At 64.3% G+C, this 20852-nt stretch overlaps 1 protein-coding gene across 1 annotated transcript in view; it reads right to left on the bottom strand.

Annotated features, from left to right (window-relative positions):
- Cacna1i (calcium voltage-gated channel subunit alpha1 I) overlaps positions 1-20647 on the bottom strand; it is a 79914-nt gene extending 59267 nt beyond the window's left edge. The window contains 3 exon segments of the mRNA XM_076853328.2: positions 3832-3965; positions 4307-4419; positions 20416-20647. Coding sequence (XP_076709443.2) covers positions 3832-3965; positions 4307-4419; positions 20416-20647 — 479 coding nt within the window.
- Between the last annotated feature and the right edge of the window lie 205 nt (positions 20648-20852).

The raw sequence follows: 20852 nt of genomic DNA, 5'->3' as shown, positions 1-20852 counted from the left end.
GGGTGAGGGCGAGGAGTCCAGGGCTCGCTGTCCTGGGCTGGACGGGGGGCTCTGGAGGTCATCGTGAGATAGAAATAACAGCCGCAAATGCAAAGTTCGCTTTCAGGTTTTTTAAAGATCACCTGCTTGGGGCTGGGGCTGGGGCTGGGGCTGGGGCTCAGCGGTAGAGCGCTCGCCTTGTATGTGCGAGACCCTGGGTTCCATCCTCAGCACCACATAAAAAAATAAATGAATAAAATAAAGGTACAAAAAAAAGCTTTAAAAATATTTTTAAAGGGCTGGGGATGTGGCTCAAGCGGTAGCACGCTCTCCTGGCATGCGTGTGGCCCAGGCTCGATCCTCAGCACCACATACAAACAAAGATGCTGTGTCCGCTGATAACTAAAAAATAAATATTAAAAAAATTCTCTCTCTCTCTCTCTCCTCTCTCACTCTCTCTCTAAATATATATATATATATATATATTTTTTTTTTTTTTTTTTAAATCACCTGCTTTTAGTCCCAGGGTGGGAGAGACCTGGCACGGAGGGGGCAGGGGCACGGCCACCCACACGTCACCACAGTCCTACAGTCTCTGGGGCGGGGAAGCCCACTGTCTATCCCAGGAGGGGCCACTGCCCTGGGAGGTTGGGGTGCTGCTCCCCAGCCAGGGGCGAGACCCTGAGGCCCGTCCAGCAGGAGAGGCCTCTGGGAGGCTGACCTGGGCAGGTGGCGGGAGAGCTGGGGACACTTCATCTGGAAGGGAGGACGGGGGGCACAGGAACCACCTTCAACTTCTGAAGGACAGCAGGGGCCCTCAGTGACACCCCTCCCTGCAGCCACCCGCCTCTGGCCTCCAACATCCTGTGCTTCCTCAGCACCCCTCAGACCTCTCGCATGCTGCCCCTGGGCCTGAGAGGCCATCTTCACCCCCTGCCACCTCGGGCTCCTCCCTCTCTGTCCTGCTGTGCGCCTCGTGGCCCTCTAAGTCTCTCTGCAACCACGGGCCGAGGTCAGCACCTGCCTGGGAGCTGCTTTCACCAGGTTTCTAACCCTGAGCTCACCCAGGGGGTCTGCAGGTCCCCGCTGCCCAGCTCAAGACTGGCACCTAGTAAGTGCTCACAAAACGCCGACCTCCTGAGCAACGGGCACCATGGGCGGGAGCCACAGGAGGAGGAACGTTCTAGCACATTGGCCGTCCTGCCTGGAGACTGGCAGCGTGCACTGACGAGGGGCTGGCCTCTGGACACCTGCTGGGCAGACACAGTGGACTACGGGGAGCCTGTGACCCCTGAGGAAATTTCCAGCCCAGAAGTCCTTGTCACCTGCCATAGCCCAAAGCAGGAGCCAGTCATTTGGGGGAGGGGAGGGGCAGGAAGGGAGGGACACCCTTGGGATGTCAAGCCTGTTACTCTGGAAACGGAACATTTATAGCACCAAGGACTTTGGGGGCTGGGCGGGCAGCTCTGGGGACGTGGGAACAGGTGGAGCAGGACAGGGCTGGGCTCTGGAGTGACGGGTGTGACTCCTCTCTGGGGACAGGGGTGGTTCTGGTTGGCCTGAGTCCCCGGTATCCAGCCCAGGCCCAGGCCCACTCCACTCTAGGAGAAGCCTCTGCTGCACCCGGTGCCAGCCAGGAACAGCTTCGCCATCTATGGGGACCGAGGCAGAGTGAAAACCCAGGGCCCTGGCCATAAAGTAAGAATCTGAACGCAAGCCAGCCCCCCAGCCTCCCTGGCCCCTGCAGTCGGGGACCCCACCCCAGCCTTAGGAACAGGCAGCAGGGAATCACTAAGCAACAGCAGAGAAGTCCAAGTTCAAGGGCAGCGGGCAGAGCTTGTGGGGGATCAAGGATGGAGCCAGCAACACAGACGACTTCCAGGATGGGGGGTGAGGGAAACTGTCCTCAACTGGACGGAAGGCGAAGGGAGGGCGGTCCCTCTGTGATGTCATTTTGGAGTGGACCTCACCAGACCCATCTGCGGACTATTTAATTATCCAGGGAACATACCTGTGATTCACTGTTTCCTGTTAATTAAAGGTCTCAGTGCTGTGAGGTCACACGCTCACTTGTAGATTGTCACCCGGCACGGTTCCTGCCCAACATGAAAGACCTCTGTGGTGACCACAGGTCGCGGTTCGCTCCGGGCAGGTCCTTAGCTGCCTTTGATTCTCCGCCCGCCCTGGGCCGGGTTCTCTCTTGTGATGTCTGCTTTTCTGTTTCTGGGGGTGACCGGCCAGCCACGTCCCTCCCTAACGAGCGGAATCTGTTTGTCAGGGGCGTGCACGTTAAGATCTGGTGGGGGGGTCATTTCTTTTAACTTTTGGAAATGATGCTTTGACACAAAGCTACTTTCAGAATCAGGACAGACGCAGGAGCCTCGTGAGGGCCCGAGAGAAGACCTGGGTGGACATCGCATCCTCAGAACAGGGACAGACACAAGCTGTTCTGGAAACACAGAACCCAGGGACAGAAGGCTCCTGGGGAGTGACAGGGAGGAGTCCCTGGGGGTGGCGGCCGGGGGAGAGGAAGAGCCTCGTCCTCCAAGATGGGAGAGAGGAGGGGAGAAGGCGGAGAGGGACACGTCCAGCTGGTGGGGATCAGAGAAGGAAAGCGAGAGAACCCGGCAATGGCCAAAGGAGAAGTGCGGGCACTTCGTTCTGAGCTGAAGGAGCAAAGGCCTGACTCCCCGAGATGGAGCCAGGACCCCGCGGGCCCCAGGGGGGGGGAAGCCCGTCATCCTCCAAGAAAGAGGCTCGGCACCCCCGGCTCACCCACTGAGCCCTGGTGGCCACGGCACGGCGGCGGGTGCCCACCCGAGGGACAAAACCCGCACTCGGACTGAGCAGACTCACAAACCGCCCTCCCACTCGGGACCAGAGGGACAGACGGACGGGCAAGACTGCAAAATGACACTCCAATCCCCGTTTCTTTGAAGAACTAGTTAGGGATGTCCTCCAGGCAGACCAAAATGAGAGCCAGCAGGGAGCTGGCCAAGGGTGACAGGGAGAGCCCTGTCCATCCTCCAGAGCGTCACATCCCAGCCCGTCCCAGGTGGGCAGGGCCTCCATGCCCTTCCTCCCGCAGCGCAGGAGGTGGCAGTGAGCTCGCCCATGGCCCCTCGCCCCCACCGTCCCCACTGTCCCCACCGTCCCCATGTCCCCACGTCCCCCCCTGCCACGCTGACCCAGGACTGGGCATGGTGGGCCTGCTCGTCCTTCAGCCTGGGGCGTCCCCTCGTCAGGGGAGCACGCGACCTGAGTCCCCCGCGGGCTCCGTCGGGCTCCCTGTCCTGGTGGGAGGACACAGCAGCTGGAGCCTGTCCCTCACCCCAGCGTCTGGCCCAGGAAGGCCCTCTGCACCCCAGCTCCTGTGCTTCTGTGGATGGACAGGCCCCGAGAGCAGGACGGCCCCAGCTGGCTCCGGGACACTCGGACCGGCCACGCTGTGACCTGGCCTCTCTAACTGTGGCCCGGGCTGGCCTCGAACTCCCTGCCTCCTGCCTGTGGAAGTGACCAGAGTTGGGGGCAGACGGCACCTGAGTCTGCCCTCCGCCTAGACTCACAAGGACGAGGACAACAATGACAACGGTGACAATGGCGGTGCTCACTGGAGCTCGTTGGGCAGCTGCTGCTTTACCCCATTTCACAGAGGAGCAAAGTGAGGCTGGCAAGTGACTTCAACAGGCCCGTCCCTGCGGCGACGCAGGGGGACACAGGACCTGCCCAGGTCCTCCCACCCAGGCCAACGAGCCTCCGCTCTGCCAGCCCGGCCCCGGGCCCCTGCCCCCAGCCTCACCGTGGGCCCCGAGGGCGTCCGAGTGACCCCTGGCTGCCCTGCTCACAACCTACCCTGCCATGACGATGAAGAAATCCAGGCGGTTCCAGGTGTCCCCGAGGTAGCACTTCTTGCCGAAAATGCCCAGGGCCACCATCTTGAGCACCATCTCCATGGCGAAGAAGATGAAGATGAAGTCATCAAAGACCTGTGGCAGGAGAGGGACACCAAGGACAGGGTGGGCTTCAGAGCCAGGCTGCAGGGCTGGGGTGGGGACGAGGTGTGGAACCGCCCTGGCCCAGTGGAGTCATCCCCCAGACAGGAGGCCCAGAGAGGGGAGTGGACTTGCCCAAGGTCACACAGCCCATCCTTGGTCCCCTTGGCCTGGGGTGATGACGAGGAGGGGTTAGGGGGGAGGGCAAGGGTCTCTCCCATATTCTCCCCAAAATTGCCAAGTGCTGGGTAGACACTGGCCGTGATGGCCCCCAGCGGCCTGTTTTGCAGGGGAGGCAGCTAACTCGGAGAAGGCCGGACGGCGGGCGGGCTCACCTGCAGGATCTTGCAGCGGTCCGACAGGCAGTCCATGTCGTCGCAGGGCTGGTACATGCCCAGGGTCACGCAGTTGAGCAGGATCACCAGCATGCTCACGCACTCGAACCACGCGCACAGCGGTCAAGGTCAAGGTCAGGGGGGCAGCCTCAGCAGAGCTGCGCCCGCGTGCCGCGGCCCATCCGCCCGCCTGTGCCCATCCCACGTGGTCTGCCCCACCGCAGCCCGAGCACCACCCCGCTGCCCTGCAGGGGCCCCTGCCTGCCTCACCCCCTCCCTGACCCCCCTGGTCTGCCCTGAGCCCAGACCAGCTGGACGCCCACCCCTGCGCCAAGCCAGGGCCAACAGCACCTAGAGACCCTCTCTCAACTGAGCCCCCAGAGGGGACAGGGCCTGGGGGCCCAGCTCTGCCCACCCCCGCTCCGCCTTACACAGTCCACTGTGTCCAGTCCCACACTCTCAAACCACCTAGTCACAGAAGCAGGGAAGGCAGAGCTCAGAGGGACCTCAGGGCCTGTGTCTTTACGATCCCCCATCTGTCATGACACAGAGGAGAAGGCTCAGATCTCAGTCTCCCAACCTGGACTCTCCTGTCTTGACCCAGCCCTAGTTGAAAAAGGGTAACTCAAGGTAACATGGACTCGAGCCACAGACTGCATGAATGACTGCAGTCAGACTCACAGATGAACTTCCAGAACAGAAAGCCTGACTGCCCTTAGAGGCTACATCTCTCCTTGTCTGCGACAGACCCCACTGCGTGCTGTCTACACAACCCCGACTCCTGCCCCAGAACCGAGCTGCAGAGGAAGACCTTGGTGGTCAGCTGGACCAGGGACAAGGGGACCTGATTTGAACTTCAGCCCTGGCGCTGAGTGACTCTGGGGCCTCAGGCAAGCCCCTTACCATCCCTGGTCCTCTTAGGCTCCCACTGAGGCCCCAAGACTGCCCACAGGGCTGCTCTGGCCCCTCCTCGCAGCGAGGGTAAGGGGTCAAAATACCAGGGAGCTTTTTACTTTGGTACCTGGAATTGAACCCAGAGGCGCTGAACCAGGAGGACACAGAAAAGTCGCGCTCTCTAAGCGTGACAGGAATCGGGATGCATCTGCCGCCAAATATGACGAGTCAGCCGCCTCGCGCCTGCTCAGACCCCCGCTGTCTCCCCCCACGCGCCTCTGACCCCACCAGCCCCCTGCCGCACCTCAGGGCCTCTGCACACAGTGTCCCCGCCCAAGACCCCAAGGCTGACTCTCTAACTTCACGTCACCTGCCCTGAGAAGTCCCACCCCTCCTTCAAGTGCCTGCCACACCCCTTCCTCTTTCCTTCCCTCCAAGCACTCACCACCCAACTGTGACAGAACCCACGTCCCAGGGGACAGGGACTTTGCTTTCACAGCTGTGACAGTAACAGGCATCTAGGGGCAGCCCCTGTCGCCCTGCGCAACTCCAGTGGAGCCAGTGGGACCCTCAGCCAGACCCCGGCCCCTTGGGGGAGTGACCTGGTTTCCTTGGGACTTGGCCTTCTCTGCCGCCTCCCTCCCTGGGGGTCTCTGCCCTGCTCCTTCCTGTCCCCCCTCCCACTGCCATCCTCCCACCCAGCTGTAATCAACGCAGCCGCTGCCAGGCCCCTCGGGCCTGAGCCTCCCTGGTGGCTTCCTCATTAATCAACTTTCTGAAGTTCAAACGCTCTGATTACCAGCAGCTCCCCTGGCTCTGCCCCGCGCCTGGCGCTCCTGTCCCCCGCCTCTGTCCTCCTGAGCAGCGTCTCCTAGGGCCCGGGGCCCAGCCCTCCCTACAGGGTCACAGGCGGGAAGCCAGGGCCTCTCCAGGTCACCAGCGGGACCCCGCAGCCAGGGCTCTCCTCCGTGGTCCTCCCCGCGGCCCGAGCGCCTCACCTGGACCCAGCACCAGCCTTCTCCCCGGCCTCCACTGGGCCTCTGCCCTCCAGTGTCCCCCACGATACCCAGCACCTGCTGTGTCCCCAACACAAAGAGCGTGTGCTAGTGTCACATCATCAGATCCTCAGGGTCCTGTGAAAAGCCCCACTTACAAACCAGGAAACTAAGAGGGGACCCACCTGCCCGAGGTCACCGCTGGAAGGAGGGGGGCGGAGGCCCAAAGCCAGAGGCTGCTTCTCCCACCCAGGGCGCCCCCCATCACCCGCCTGCACCCCGACCCGACCTCGCCCCACAGATCCCGTCCGCGGCCCCGTCGCCCCACTTGGCCCAATGCCCGGGGCTCTGACCTCATGGGCGCCTCCGGGTCCATCTCTCCCGCCGCCGGGCAGCCCTAGCGCCTCGCTGTCCCTGGCCCTCGGCACACTCTCCCGCCCCAGCGACTCCCACTCACCCCCAACCCTAGCCCCATCCCTGGCCCCTCTGCCCCGCCCGAGCTGGAGCTCCCCACCCGCCAGGCCCCTCAGTACCACGACACCCACGGGCCGGGCACCCCAGGGACGTGACCTTAGCCGCCACCACAAGTCACTGGGGACAGATGAGGAACCGGGCCTGGAGGTCTGGTGTGACTTGATCAAGGTCACACAGCAGCCCAGACCGTCACTCAAGCCTGTGGCCACCACGCAGAGCTGCCCGGCTGCTTGTCCAACTCGCCCTGCGCTGGGTCCCGGGCCGGGGAGGAGGCCCCGGCTGCAGATGCACGGCCCCTGCCAGGCACCCAGGGCATCCCAGGTGGCAGAGCCTGGGTCCTGGCCGGGAGTCAGGCAGAGCCCGCCTCACTGCCCGCAGCTCCCGACACGCACCCCCACACCCCGCGGCCTGCAGATCAAAGGCAGCGGCCCTCCTGGAGGAGGAACCAAACCAAGCAGCGAGGGGTGGAGGTTGTCAGGGGAGTCCAGGGCTCCCGCCCGGCCCAGCGAGGGGTGGAGGCTGTCAGGGGAGTCCAGGGCTCCCGCCCGGCCCAGCGAGGGGTGGAGGCTGTCAGGGGAGTCCAGGGCTCCCGCCCGGCCCAGCGCCTGCCATGCCCACTGTTAATCCTCAGCCCTGAGGAGTGAGCGCCCGCAGGCCAGGGCCAGAGTTCCAGGACCAAGCAAAGGAGGCTGGGGTCCCAGAGGGCGGGAAGGGTCTGGGTAACAGAGCAGCTGCGAGCCGGCTCCACGGGGCAGGGAGTCCTCAATGGTGCCCAGGGCCTCTGGCGGCGAGGCTCAAAGGCCCTGACTGAGGTCTGAGGCTGTCCACCTGGAGTCCGACCACCCGCTGCGTCCCGCCCAGGGCCTCGTTCCTGTCAGTGGCACCATGCCACACGGCAGGGACACTGAGGTCCTCGGGAAGCAACTGACCCAACCCCGGGGACTCCGACAACAGGGAGCAGGCAGAGAGGCAGAAGTGACCATCGCCACCCCCGCCTGGGGGCCGACCCCGCGAGGCCCGCGTGTCCAGGCGCAGTGTCCAGGCCGCCTCTCGTGCAGTCACTCGGGCTGATTAGCTCCCTGACAGGCGGCCTTGGAGGAGCCCAGATGGAGGAGCAGATCAATGGCAGCCAATCAATACGGTTTCCTTGGCAGGAAAAGCCACCCCAGGTGCCGCGAGGCTCGGAGAAAACAGCCCCAGGGTCCATGAGCCGCCAGGCCCTCTGGGCACCAAAGCCACACCAGCAGCCAGCGGGACCCAGTGGCCTGGACACTCACCCACCTCCCAGCCCCACCATTGTGCCTCCCTAAGGCATAAGAACTGGGGCCTAGACCAGAGCAGGGTATATATTGAGTGCCTGCTGTGTGCCGGGCGCCCGGCTAACAAGAGTAACAAGGTAACAATCGCAAACATTTCTTAAGTGCCCGTGAGGGCTTGTTTGCTAGGGGCTTCCCATCAAACCCCATGCACTATCTCATTTAAACCCAACAGAAAGCACAGGTCACAAGAGGCCAAAGGCCCCAGCACACAGGGAGTGCTATGCACACTCGGGTCCCAGGGCCAGGGCTCTCCTGCTTTAAAATGAATAAATTAATAAAGCCAGGAGCAGTGGTGCACACCTGTTGATCACAGTGGCTCGGGAGGCTGAGGCAGGAGGATTGCAAGTTCGAGGCCAGCCTCAACAACTTAGCAAGGCCCTAAGCAACATAGTGAGACCCGTCTCAAAATGAAAAATAAAAGAGCTGGGGATGTGGGTCAGTGGTCAAGGGCCCCTGAGTTCAATCCCTGGTACGAAAAAAAAAAAAAGAATCAGTCAAACAATTCGTGCCTGAGACGGAGCCTGGGACCAAAGTTTCCCGACTGGCAGACACGCCCACTTCACAGATAAGGCAACCAGGACATGGCGACCACCCCCTCTGCCACCACTGACCGACAGGGGCCAGGCAGGAGGCACGCGGTCGGCAGGGTCAGCAGGGCCCTCGCTGGCCGCAGAGTGCATTTCTAACCACGTACCGTGGGCTCAGCACCCGGGAAGGCCGACCCTCGGCTGCCGAGGGCCAGAGGGGCGTCTGCTGTTTCTTCTCACCCACCGGCGCCTCCCGGGGCCGAGCCAGGCGAGTCGAGGCTGGGCCTGGGTCAGCAGGGGGCTCAGCCCTCAGTCCATCAGCCTGGTGGACGTCCAGTCCTGATGGCACCCAGAGGGGTCAGAAGAGGCAGATTCACCTGCAGGAGGCAGCCGTGGGTGGGGAGGCAGCCAGGAAGAGGCCACAGAGGCCGAGAGGACCAGCCCGAGCCCTCGGACGGCCAGAGCAAGGGGCAGGGTCACCAGGCAGCCCCCAGGCCAGGGCCCCTCACACTGCAGGCCCCAAGCAGAAGGGTGACGGGGTGGAGGGGCAGCGCCCAGCCCCAGCAGGCCCCTCAAGGCGGTCTCCTCTCCAGGAGCAGCCAGCGGCCTGCACGGTTACCATGGCGACCACCCCCCTCTGGCCACCGCTGGCCAACAGGCAGGGCTTCTGTAATTCGGGGGGCTCTGGAACAGGGTGGGGGCGGCGCTGTTTTGGCGGGGGCGGCCAAGTGTGTTTTTATTTTTGTCAAATCTGAAATCGAGTCCGTTTCCCAGGGTGCCCCTCGGCTGTCTGAGTCAATCAGGCCGGAGGAGGAGGCTGGGCTCATGTCCACCCGGGGGCAGAGGCCCGGGCCACCTGGCTTCTCCGAGGCCAGATCCTCAGCCCCTGTGGAGAGCCTGCGTCCACCTGGTGTGCGCTGTGGGCCACCGGGATGAACCTGGCCTGGCTCCTGCCCCTGTGGTACCTGGGGTGTGTCCCTGTCCAGGACCCAGCAGCCTCGGTGGCCGTTCCTCACATGCTGCTGAAGTGGGTGCCATTTCTGAGCCCACTCTGTCCTGGGCCTGGAGCCCCATCTTCAAGGGCAACAGCCACTCTGGGAAGTCCAGCACTGCCTCCTGCCCCCACCACGGGCCCACACTAGGACCCTGGTAGTGTCCACAAGCACTGTCCCCTAAGTCCCCCAAGAGGCACATCCTGCAATGCTCATGGAGGCGCTATCAGTCACACCCCCAACCCAGGAACAACCCGACGGCCCATCAGCAGAACAGCAGCTTTCAACCAGGGCTGGCTTATCCCCTGGGGACATGTGACCATGTCATTCTTGGTTGTCACCTGGGAGGGTTGGGCACTAGTGGGTAGAGACCAGGGAACTGCTGACAGCCTGCAATGCCCAGGACAGCAGCTTCAGCAAAGGATCATCCACCCAAAGTGTCAACAGGGTCAAGGCTGAGAAACCCCATGGGACACGCTGAGGGTGGAATACTATAGAGCCCTGAAAAGACAAGTGACGGACCGCATGGATGAATCTCTATCGGGTGACAGAGCCAGACAACAGAGCAAATAATGTGTGAATGCAATTCCGTGAAGTTAAAAATGAGGCCAAGTGAACCGACAGCGAAGGTCAGGGAGAGGGGACTTGAGGGAGCAGCCCAGGGTGGGGAGGGGATGCGGGGGCTTCCAGGAGCGGAGATGCTCTTGGCCTGAGTGGCGGTCACGGGAGAGGAGTTCCAGGGCAACGCCTTGGGCTCACTCAGATCTGTGAGCTCCACTTCATGCATATTTTACCTCGATTAAAAAAATAGGGGAGACAAAGATAACAAGAAGCATCAGCCCTAAGTGAAAACAGACGCAGCCATTAAGGAAACACAAGCAGCGTGCGGGGCGCCTGCTGTCTCTGACCCACGGAGACCTTCCCGGCAACTGCAGGCCGACACGCCTGTCCCTGGACTTGCCAGGACCTCAGCTCAGGCCGGACCTGAACTCTGGCCGTCCACCTTCTACGTTTGTCTTAGGGTTTGTTCCCATGGCAACCGGCTGATGGCACCCACTTTACAGATGGGAAAATGGAGGTCCAGAGACGGCAGCCCCTGCCCAGGATGACACCGCGGTTGAGCGAGGACCGCAAGCTGCTGGGCAGGTGGCCCTGTACCCCAGGCCTCTGGCATGTGTGTCCCTCTGGGGGCAGGGAGTGTCCCACAGGACTGACGGCCCTGCCAGGCCGGGTTCTCTGGTCCCCAGATGCACAGTGTGCAGACAGCAGGGAGGGCCGTGGACCCGAGGAGGACCCGTCGGAGAGGCCTCAGAATGGAGGCTGTGGCCATGGACGCTCGTCAGACACCCCTGCTTTGGCCACTACCCAAGAGAAGGGTCAGGCAGGCCCCGGGGGACCAGGGTCCCACTGCCTGTGGCTGACCTGACCTCCGAAGCCCGGCCACAAGGTAGTGCACCTGTGGGGAGGCCTCTGTGACTGGGGCAGGAGCCGGGGGACAGACGCCTGCTCTGAGCTGTCACAGTGCCATAGGTGTCCCCCTCCCCAACAGGCGAGCTGGTCAAGGGCAGAGCGAGGCCATCTAGACTGCAGAGCCCCACCGGGAGCCCTACATAGAATCCCCTGCAGCCTCAGAAGGTGGTGAGATCCCCGTCGCCGGGAGGCACCAAGGCAGCACGTCTGCCCAGGACAGGGTTCTGCTGGCCGTCAACGCCCCACCCTGACCACTGACTCCCCTCACCCCTCCCTCTGTGCCTGGCTCTGGGAACCCAAATGAGGGAGATGCAGGCCTGACCTGGAAACCACAGATGGACACTCGGGGGAGACACAGAGAGGGTGAGGGCAAGACAAGGGATGGGTGACGTGCCCCCTTGACCTGTCCACTCCCCCAAACGACCACCTGAGCATCCAGAGGGAGCCTGCAGCCCGCGCCTCCTGGGCCCTCGCGCGCACACACACACACACACACACGGGCACAGCAGGCCACACTCCTCGCGCCTGCCCTCGGCCTGCAGCAGTGGACACGCTGACCCTCTCCTGGATCACGGTCCTCAGCCTTCTCGGGGCCTCAGGTGTGAACCCTACGAGCCCCTCCCCAGAATAACGCTTTCAAATCAAGTCCTTTAGAGCTCAGGAGCCGCCCACAGTCACCAGAGCCCCCTCAAGGCTGCGTGCCAACATGCTGAGCCTCGGGGCCGGCCGGGCCCTGGCCTGTCGGCGGGTGGACATTCTAAGCTCTACAACCACCACGAAGAGCTCGGTGACTTTACAGTGACCGTCACAGAGCTGCACAGGACCTGCAGGGGGCTTCACTGCTTGACGGAAAGAAATGCTGAATTTCCTCCAAAAGCCTCCCCACCTGAGCCCGGCCCCAGGGCCAGGGGCCACCGCAAGCCCTGGGCTGGCCCTCCTCCCCGTCCCTTAAATGCCGGGTCTCAGGGCCACCCCTCCTCTCCCTGACCCCACGCCCACTCCTCAGGTGACAACGGCCTTCTGTGGGGAGGCCAGGTCCCCAGTCTCTGTCCCAGGCCCCATCACCCTCCTGGAAGCTGTCCAGAGTCCCTGTCACCCGGGGACCCTGCCTGATCACCTCTCGCCCGCGGCCGGCCACACCCTCCCTCCCTTCCTCCTGGACAGCCTCCACCCAGCCTGGCCTCCTCCCCGACCTCCGCTCGGCAGCCCTCGCCCTGCGGCCCTCGCTCCTCCCCAGCCAGCTCCAGAGCCCTGGGCCAGGGGCGTCCTCGGCCACCGGCCACCTCACCTCTGTCCTCCAAGCCCCGCCGCCTCAGCTGTGCCTGGGGGGACTGGGTCCAGTGCACGCTCTGCTGCACCCCTACTGTGCGCAAGGCCACGGGGCTTGTCCTCCAGGAGCTCCCAGCCCGGCAGGGAGGACAGTTGGCTGAGGGAAGAGGGTGTCCAGCACGGGGCTGGACTGGGCACAGGGCAGATGGCCCTGTGAGAAACAGAGGGACTGGTGATCGGCCAGCCCTTGCCAAGCCAGTGAATGGGCGATGGACGGAGGGATGGTGGGGGGCTGGACGGGAGGGTGGGCGCCACGGGTGATGGGCAGGTGGACGCAGGAGGTGAGGGTAAGGGCTGGTGGCCGGGTGGGGGCGCACGGGTGACTGGGCGAAGGGATGGAAAGACGTCAAGGGGTGGGCGGGTGGCTGGGTGTCCCATGGACGGGGACCGTCGGGCAGAGGGGCTCATGGGGACATAGTTAGTATGTGGCGCTGTACTAAGTGGCTCCCCCAGGACTGAAGCTCATGCCATGTGGCCCCAGGAAACCCTTCAGGATGGGACAGCACCGTCCCCGCCTCCTTCACAGACCCTCGCTCTGAAGCCGGGCGCTTCTCCTGACCGTGCTCTCCGCCTCCACCCCACTGGGTAGCCGCTCCCTGGGGGCTGGGAGGCGCCCAGAGAGGGCAAGTTCTGCTCAGCACCACACACAGCCGTCCAGCCCGGGGGAGGTTGAAGGGCGACCCACGGGAAGCTGCTGGGGATCAGCCGGAAGACCCCGGCGACTAGACTATCGGTCTCTCCCGGGGATCCCCACAGGTCCCCGTGGGGTCTCAGGGAGTCAGGGCACAGTCAGCTTGACACCGGCAGGACCGGGAATGACTCCAGCGGGGGGCTCCTCACCAACCGTCCTCTGCCTCCCGTCAACTACCAGGGGCCCCTCCGTCACCCATCACTGCCACCTCCAGGCCCGGGGGCCCTGCAGGGCGCTCGCCTCTCTGGCCCTCATCGTCGACCCACACACAGTAGGTCTGCCTTCTGCCCCAGCACCCCCCCGTCCCGTCCTCGCCCAGGCCATCGGCGTCCCTGGACCCTGAACGTGGCTCGGAGCCCTGGGTCGGGACATGTCCTCAGCTGGACCCCCATCACCAACCTCCTGCCCCGGCCACAGGAGGGCAACTCCAGTGTGGGGTCACCTCTGGGTGCCCAGGCCTGCAGGGTGGCCCTTCCGACGTGACAGAGCAGCCCTTGGGGACCGTCCACAGGTTCAGCAAGTGTCAGACTCCTGCCCGGTGAACGCGCGAGCAGAGGGCCCTGCAAGCCCCGCCCGGCCTCAGGCCTCGGTCTCCCCTCGGGCACCCTGTCCTCCGCCCCAAGAGCGACAGCCCTACTAGGCGCATCTGACTGTGTCGGTCCCTGCTGGACGCCCATCAGTGTCCCTCCCAGTGTCACGAGTGCAAGCTCTAGCCTGGCACCTCACACCCTGCTCGCCAGCCCATGCCAACCAACGTCTCCCGACTCCCTCTGCCCGCAACTCCCTCCCTAACTGTTCTGGAAAACTCCTATTCATGCAGCGAGACCCAGACGGAAAGACCCCTTCCTGCAGACGGACTTCGCCAGGCTAGATCAGGGGCGGCCTCGGCCCTGCAGTTCTGTTACCCAGGAATCTCCACGCCACGGTACCTGAGGCTGCCCTCCGGAATCTCCTGTGACCCTGGGGCTCCTCCGATTGGCCATCCGGCCCACCTGCTGCCCAGAGAGAGCACAGCGTCCACTCTGGCCTCAGGAGCCTCCTGGGGGTGGGAACTTTGAAGCTGACTTTTATTTCTGAGGAAAACAACCTTCTCCACACCAGACGGAGGGAAGTGGACGGATGCCCAGACACGGGCTGCCACTTCCGGCACAGCCTGCGGGTCTGGGCTTCCCACCAGGCCCGCTGCGGAGGACGCTGCGGAGGAGGCCACCGCCTCTGGACAAGGCTGGGCTGGGGCAGCCCTGGCCTGAGGGCTGGGCTCTGGGGACCCGCCTGCCCTGGCTTCAGCACCACTCAACGTGTGACCTTGGGCAAGTAAGCTCCCTCCTGGGCCTGGGTCTCCCCAGGCTCCGGAGGCAGAGCAGGGACACTCGCTGCCCCACTGCCCCGCTGCCCCTAAGAGGTGCCGAGAAGACCCGCGGCCACGGCAGGCAGCCAAGCGCCTGGGGAAGGGGGAAGTGACCAAGAGGCCCATGAACACGGGTCCAGGCCCCGCCCGGCACCAGAACCCAGGCCACAGGCCCTGCCCCCAGGGTCTCGCCTGGAAGCTGGGCCTTGGGGGACAGGTGGGACCTGGAACGAAGGACAGAGGAAGCGGAGTGGGCATGGCAGGCGGCAGGCCCGGGGGAGCCTGGGCGGGGAGCTGGGGACTCATAAGGAGCATCCATGTGAGTCTGGGCTTCAGGGGACTCGAGGGGAGTCCCCAGAATGGGGTGAAGGACAACCAGGGGACAACCAGGTGGACAGGGAGCCGCAGACCCAGGCTGAGTTCAGTTCTGGTCCCAGCGGGGAGGAGGGAGGGACAACAGCCCCACCCGGGCATCTGTCCAGGATGACAGGCAGCCTCACACAGGGAGCCCGGGGTCCCCGAGGGCGCGGTGGCCCAGGGGAGGGCTTGGTGGCCCAGGGGAGGGCACGGTGGTCCAGGGGAGGGCGGGCTGAGCCTGCACAGCCTGGGGCTCCTGGCCTTGCTCTTCCCTGCGGGGAGGAGGGGAGAGGAGGACGCTGGCTGTGGACGGATGTCACGTGCGCAGGAGGGGAGGGCCAGGAGCTGCCTGCTCCCAGTACCCGGCAGAGAGAAAGGGCTCGGGGCAGGATGGAGGTTAGATTAAGGAGGACTTCCTGATGGCGCAGAGCTGCCACAGAGGTCCTCAAAGCCTAAGTTGGTGGCCCTGATCCTGTCTGGTACAGCGGAACTGAGAGGTAGCCAGGAGGCAGGGATGGACTAAGTGACGGGGGCAGGTGGCCAGCGCGGGGTCTTCTTCAAAGAAGGCCTGCTCCTGGCCCGCACCTTCCCACTCCAGGGGACAGCACGTTCTCAGGCCATTGCCAGGACACCGGGCCCAGCTGCCCACGTGCTTTGGGACCCACGGCTCCACCATCAGCTCCAAGGTGCACAGAGGAGCCGCCAGCGCTGAGTCTGCCCAGGGCTCACCTGGAGCCCTCGTTTGACCCCCAGGGTTCCCAACCAGGGTCTCTGTGGCCCCAATTCACAGAAGCAGAGGCTCAGCAAGGGCCTTGCCCAGGGCCACCCAGCACGGGTCTCCACTCCCTCGGCAACAGGGGGCACACCCTGGGGCAGCCTCTGCGTCAGGGTCCCCTCCTCCCTGCCGGCCCCGAGGGCCGCCAGGCCTGTCCAGTCCCACCCTGGGCCCCCTCACTCCTCACCACGACCCCAGAGCCATCTCATGACGGTCACCCAGCTGTCCTCCCTCCCAGGAGCCAGAGCAACGTCCCAGCCACAGGACGTCACACAGCGACAAAGACTCAGTGATGCTGAGGGACTGGCCCCGGGAAGGGAGGTGGGGGGTCCTCGTCCCTGGGCAACCCGCCAGCTGCGTGGGACGCGAGACTTGGCTCCCGGGGCCCTGGACACGCCACGGGCCCTGCCCCTCCCAGAGATGGGCCAGGTCAGTGAGTCCGAGGCGGGGTTCTCGGCCACCAGCCCGTGGACCACGGCCCCAGGAGGCGGCAGTGGAGATGGGGGAGAACGGCGGCCAGGAGCAGGCAGAGGGCAAGGTGGGAACCAGAGCGGGCAGCCCTTCCCAGGAGGGCGGCAGGGGGACTCGGCCCTCCCAGACCCCGCAGCCGCTGGGCCCCTCCGCAGGCCCCGAGCCCAGGCACCAGGGGGAGTGACTTGGCCAAGGTCACTGGGCAGCGGGGCTCAGGCCCAGGCTGCACCCTCCCTGGTCAGCTGGTCAGAGCCGGAGGAGGTGTCACAGCTGGCTGGCGTCCCCACCACGCGAGGCTGGCTCGCTGCAGCAGAGCTCTGCAGGGCCGTCACTCAGGAGGCCGGCCAGCAGCACGCGGGGTCGGGGACCGCGAACCCCAGGGACAGACCCCGGCACATGCGCGCTGGGGGCCTGGGGACCCCATCACATCCTGGCAGTGCGACCTCTCGGAGCCTCACTTTTCTCAGGTGTAAAATGGGGTGAGGTCCAGGGGGGGACCGTGGGGGCTAAAAGGGACGGTGCAGGCAGGGTCGGGTCAGCCTCCTCAGCCTCCCGCGGACCCTGCAACGGAGGCTCCCGGAGACCACATGGAACTGCAGCTCGTTCTGCTCCTGAGAAAGGCCCTGAGATCTAAGGGAGGGTGGGAAATGGGTCCCTAGCTGGTCAGTCCTGGCTGCCAGGGCCGCCCGCTGCCGGTGCCAGGATCGATTAGCAATGTCTGCACTGACCGGCCAGCACCAGCAGCAAAGCTCCCACCAATCCCCCTAGATAACAGGTCGATCCGATTTTCCTTGGAGACAATGTCCTTGGAAGGTGTCGGGTTCCTGTCGCCCAGAGTCTTATTGAATCTACCCAAGCACAGTGTCTACTCAGCAGAGCGTGAGGGCGCTGATCCCCCTCGGGCTCTTCCGACAGTGAAAGCCACATGTATGCGCTGCTGGTCTCATCTACAAAGCTCCGTGGTCACAGTCCCCTCATACTGCTTCAGTCTTCAGTGCAGGCCCGGAGACCGTCCTCTGTGGACAGGCAGGGAAACTGGGACTCAGAGAGGTTAAGAAACTAACCCAGGGTCACAGAGCAACTGGAGGCAGAACCGGCCCCGGGGTCTGTCTGACTCGAGTGCCCAGCACTTTTCACAGTGCCACATGCCACCTGCCGTGAGTCAAACTGTGCTGTCTAGCCCCTGGCATTTCAAACCCGGGGGCCTCCCAGCTGAATCCCCAGCCCATGGCACAAGCCAAGGCCCAGGCCAGGCAGGGAGTGGTGCTGACATTTGGGCGAGTGAAGCTTTCCCTTCCGGCTCGCAAGCTCGGAGGCTCCTAGTGGCCAGCTCCCGTGAGTCAGGTGGTGACTCAGGGCCCAGCTCGGGCCGGGCAAGGAGCTGAGTCAGGGAGCACCAAGCTCCAAAGGGCAGCTGGCCCTGGGCCAGGCCCCTGAGCACCGGGGACACAAGCTCAGGATCAGCTGTGGGGGCGGATGCCCCACTGCCCTGTCCCCGCCCCGACCTAGGATCAAGGGAGGTGTCCACTGCTGGTCTCTCTCCTGCCTGTCTGCCATTCCTCTGGGCTCGCCTCAGCGGGAGCCGAAGCTTCCTCTGCAGGGTCTGGACATGTGACCTGTCAGCTACGGTGGTCACCATGACTGAGGACACTACTAATACTTAGTGCCCAGGGGCCAAGAGATCCTGGGAGGGACCACAAAGCAGTGCCACAGCGAGTCACCCAGAAGCCCCAGCTGAGCCCCGCCCTGACGCCCTCCCAAGCGGGCACTTTGGAATGCCCACTTCCCTGGTCTGAAGTTCTGGTTGGGGCCTGAGCTACCCCCATCCTCCAGCCCAGGGGGGCCAGCAGCCTCTGACCGTGGGGATTCTGGGGCACCCCTCCCTTCCCCCTTCCAGGGCAGCCCCTTTGTGGTCCCCAACCCCAGTCACCCTCCTCTGCCTGGCTCAGAGGGTGGAGGAGATAGGGAGAGTGACCCAAAGGCTCTGTTGGCCCAGGAGGTCAGAAAGGTAGGAAACTGAGGATGGCCCTGGGCGGGCCAGGCTGCCTGAGGTCAAGGGCACGGGCACCCTCCTCCTTGTGAGCATGGCAGCAAGCAGAGGGCACCTCGTCTGGCCCCTCCATCGTAGGCAGAGAGGCCGGGGCTCAGAGAGAGGGCCCTGCCCAAAGCCACACACGGCACACAGAATGTGACAATGCACCTCGAGGGGCCACCTGGGCCAGCTCTGTGCTGCTCCAGCCCTGCAGTCAGACTCCCAGGCCAAGGCCATCTACAGCCCACAGCAGTATAATCATACTGACCAGAGAGGTGAAAGACATACTCAAGGTCACACAGCACCCAAGGGGCACAGTCGAAATCCACTCTTGTCATCCTGCCCAGCCCTGGCCACTGTGACATTGTCCCACCATCTCCCTGGTCCTCCAACCAGCCTTCTCTTCCTTGAAGGCCCAAACCCGCTGCAGTCACCCCTCTGCTGCAGTTACCCCTCCTCTGCCCGGCCGACCCCTGCTTACGCTCTACACGCCCCAAGTCTCCCCAACACTTTGTAGTAAAACCTCTCACATGGGTGGCACCTGCCTCTACCACTCCCAGGAGTCCCTGGGACACGGTTCTTTGTCTCTGAGTCCCCAGGGACTGGTGGACTAATACTTAGTGTCCAGGGGCCAAGAGATCCTGGGATGGCCCAGGCAGCCTGGACCACGAGGCCCCAGCTGAGCCCTGCCAGGCCTCACCTCGTCCCGAGACCCCTGACCGTCCCCAGGGAGCGTCGAGGCCTGTGGCCCCAAGAGCCACCGTCACCCACTCTGCATTCCTCTCCCCGACATTGGACCCTCTGGCCTCCAGGAGCTGGGGGTCCAGGGCCCATCATCACCTCCGCCTCTATGGACAGGGAGGCCGGCAGACCTGGGCAGACCTGGGCCGGGCACAGCGGCCTCCTTTCCGGGATCAGCCTCGACACCTGCCTGCCTCCCGGGCATCCGGAGCCTAGCGCAGGGCTCACCCTGCAGCCTACCTTCCCTGGGTGGCCTCCAGCGCCAGCAGGAGGCCACCAACAGCCCCAGTCTCAAGCCCCACGCCCAAGCTCAGGTCCCAGCGCAAACTGCCCGCGGCCCCCGCTGCTCTCAGGGTCCAGGTGGCGCCTCCAGCGGCTGCCAGGGCCCCCCGTCCTCCCGCCACCTCCCTCTCCAGCAGGGGTGCCACCACCACAGCACCCCCTCTCCACCTGGCCACCTCCCTCTCAGCGAGGCCCAGCTCCGACTCTGTCCACGCACCCAGAGAGCACACGGAGGACGCCACCATGTGCCCGGCCCCAAAGTGTCCAGCGGTGGACAAGAGGGTTCCGGCCCTGCCCGCCATCTGGCACCACCCAGGAGGAGGATGCTGCGATCCACAGCTAGCTGACACCACGGAGGCCTGAGGGGAGTCCCTGAGGGCCTCCCGGAGGAGGTGACACTGAAGCTCTCAGTTGAAGGGCGCTGGCCAAGGAGGAGGGGCGGGAAAAGCATCTCAGACCAGGGAAGAGCACTGGGGAAGGCTCTGAGGCCCGAGGACCCAAGGAAAGCAGAGCGGAGAGAGCAAGGCCCATAGGCAGGCGCAGGGCCTGGCAGGAGGGTTAGGACTGTGCTCCGGCCAAGGGAGTGGGAAACTGGAGGTGGGGGTCTTAATGTGTCCCCAAAACTCATGAGTCGGAAATTTAATCCCCAAGGCAGCGGGGTTGAAAGGTGGGACTTCAAAGAGGGGATCCTGCAAGAGGGCTCTGGCCTCACGGGTGGGCCGGTGCCACTGCCCGGGGAGTTGGCTGGTCATCGAGTGAGCGGGTCATTACAAAGCAGGCCGGGTCCCCCTCGCTCTCTGCTGCCCGAGGATGACGCTGCACCAAGGCCTTGTGCCGGTCCCTCCGCCTCAGACTCCCCAGACCCACAACAGTAAGCGCTGAATCTCACTCTAACTGTCCAGCCCCAGGCATTCCGCCACCGCAGCGCAAAACCCTGAGGACAGGTCTCAAGCCAGGAGTGGCATGAGTTCACCAGAGGCCGCAGCAGGGGACTCGCAAAGGGATCCATCGTCCCCAGCCCACCCCTCAGCAGCCCTGGTTACAGCTCCCGCCATCTCTGTGGTCACCACCCACCATGGATGGCTCATGGCCAGGGGCTGGGCCAGGGGCTGATGGATCTGCGTCCCCAGCCCCTCACACAAAGCACTGGCTGAGCCACCGGCAACTTCCAGAACCTTCCTATCAGCAAGACCCCACGTCCTCATCTGTCCAGGCCCAAGCCCCGAGCCCCCCTGCCGACCATCTGAGCCGCCTGCCACCACCAAGGCCCCGTGGCCTAGCCCAGGCCTCAGGCCTTCTAGCAGGGGGCGAGGACTTGTGTGGGCAGGCTCACTGGAAAGGACTCTCTTATCTCCCCTGTCCCCACCCCCGGCCCCCGGGCAGGTGGAACAGCCCAGCCCGCAAAGGATATGGGTTGCACACCATCTTGATGCACCAGTTCCGGGGACTGGTGGTCTGTCGCAGGCAGAAGAAGGCCACTGGCGCCAGGTCCGGGTGGGGGACTTCAGGATCGGCTCCATCCAGGGGCTCCTCCAGGCCGGGAGGGGACGGCGGGGGGCTCTGGGGCCCCGGCTGCGCGGTTATTCCCAGCTCAGGGGCTGGAGCTGCTGCCGAGGAGGAGGCTGGCGGGTTGCTCTCAGCCATGTCAGCGCTGGGGGGTGCGCCCTGGGGGAGAGAGAGGGTGGCCCGTGGGGGGCAGGCCTGGCACCCGCCCCCAGCTGCCTCCCCCCAGAGGGAACACTGCTCAGCCTCCCTCGGGCCCTCGCTCCGGCTGTGAGGTGAGGGAAGAGTAGACCGCCCCGCTGTGCCCACTCTGCTTCCAAGCTGGGCGGTCCCAGGGCACGTCTGC

Source organism: Callospermophilus lateralis, chromosome 4 (assembly GCF_048772815.1).
Source record: "Callospermophilus lateralis isolate mCalLat2 chromosome 4, mCalLat2.hap1, whole genome shotgun sequence".
Classification (NCBI taxonomy): domain Eukaryota; kingdom Metazoa; phylum Chordata; class Mammalia; order Rodentia; family Sciuridae; genus Callospermophilus; species Callospermophilus lateralis.
The sequence above is the reverse complement of the archived record's forward strand: the minus strand, read 5'-3'. Positions and strand labels throughout refer to the sequence as shown.